Source organism: Saprolegnia diclina (assembly GCF_000281045.1).
Source record: "Saprolegnia diclina VS20 unplaced genomic scaffold supercont1.224, whole genome shotgun sequence".
NCBI lineage: Eukaryota > Oomycota > Saprolegniomycetes > Saprolegniales > Saprolegniaceae > Saprolegnia > Saprolegnia diclina.
This window is the reverse complement of record NW_008246291.1, coordinates 8,519-9,827: the sequence shown is the minus strand read 5'-3', so window position 1 is coordinate 9,827 and position 1,309 is coordinate 8,519. Positions and strand designations below refer to the sequence as shown.

The 1,309-nt window shown below is 63.2% G+C and overlaps 1 protein-coding gene across 1 annotated transcript; it reads left to right on the top strand.

Moving 5' to 3' along the window:
• Positions 1-256: 256 nt before the first annotated feature.
• On the top strand, positions 257-1,295 carry SDRG_17241 (hypothetical protein; the record flags this gene model as incomplete). The annotated part of the gene is made up of 2 exons (XM_008623481.1): positions 257-1,189; positions 1,272-1,295. The coding sequence occupies 2 exons, from the start codon at positions 257-259 to the stop codon at positions 1,293-1,295; spliced, it is 957 nt and encodes a 318-aa protein (XP_008621703.1).
• Positions 1,296-1,309: the final 14 nt, after the last annotated feature.

Here is a 1,309-nt window from a genome sequence, read left to right as displayed (position 1 = left end):
AGCGCCAGCAGTATGCAGCTCGGCGCCACGCGCGTGCATGGCCAAGACATGGTGGCATGGGTCATGATGGTGGGTACGCATCCAGATAGTCTGTGATCGCAGACATCAATTGCGATAGCACTTGGGTGCCTAGCCCAGTAGTAGCGCCTGCCGAAGTCCATTTCAGGGTCACGTCGCCACCGTGACTGACCGGGAGTGTCTCCGAGTTGTGCCGCGGTCGCCGGTGGCTCTGCGTCACTTCGCAATTTCCGGTCGCATGCTCGGTCGACTGCTTCTTGTGGGGCTCGCCGCGGCGTCGGCGGCGCCAATTCGCCCGAGTGTGTGCTACTCGCCGTTCCACCTCGACACGTACCCGCTGCAGCCGTGGGAATATTTGGACGCGCCCGCGCTCGCCGCCGGCATTGACGAGGACTTTGCCCAGATGAAGCCGTATGTGCACACCGTCCGGACGTACTACTCCAAGTACCACTCGGTGGACGTGACGCCGATTGCTGCCGCCAACGGTGTCCCGTTGTACCTCGGTGTCTACATGGTCCACGAGCCGTGGTACTGGCTCCAGGTGGCCGCCGCGATCGACGGCGCCGTCGCTTACCCCGAGACCGTCCGCGCCGTCTTGGTCGGCAACGAAAATGTGGCGCCGCACGGTGACTTTGACGCGGCGTTCATCGCCGACCAGGTGCAGCACATCAAGTCCGAGGTTGCCAACCGCACCAACGGCTCGGTTGTCGTGCCCGTTGGCACCGTCCAACGCATCACAGAGTGGCTCAACCCTGCGATCCGCAAGGAAATGCTCGCCCTCGCCGACGCCTGCGACGTCATCGGCGTCAACATCTACCCGTTCTTTGACAACGGCTACGACGCGCGCGACCCGACCGCTCTTGTGAGAGCACTCTGGGACCAAATGCTGGCGATCTACCCCGCCCAGAAGCTGCGTCTTACAGAGACTGGCTACTCGACCGGCGGCCCGCCGTCGACTGTGGCGCCCCGCGTCGCCCCAAGCCTGGACAACGCGATGGAGTACTACGATGCGCTCATGCAGTGGACGCCGTCGCAGGGCGGTGGCGACGTCTTTTGGTACTCTTTCTACGACCTGCGCGACGACGACACGACGCAACCGGAGCCGCTCGAAAAACACTTTGGGTACTTCTTCGCCAACGGCACCGCCAAGGCCGCGAAGTTCCCGAAGCCCGTATTCCCGCATCTGGTCCCTAGCACGCCACGCAAGTACACAACCACGCGGAAACCTACGCCTCGACCCCTCCCGACCACAGAAGCTCCTGCAACAAGTTCGGTAACTACGACGACGCCA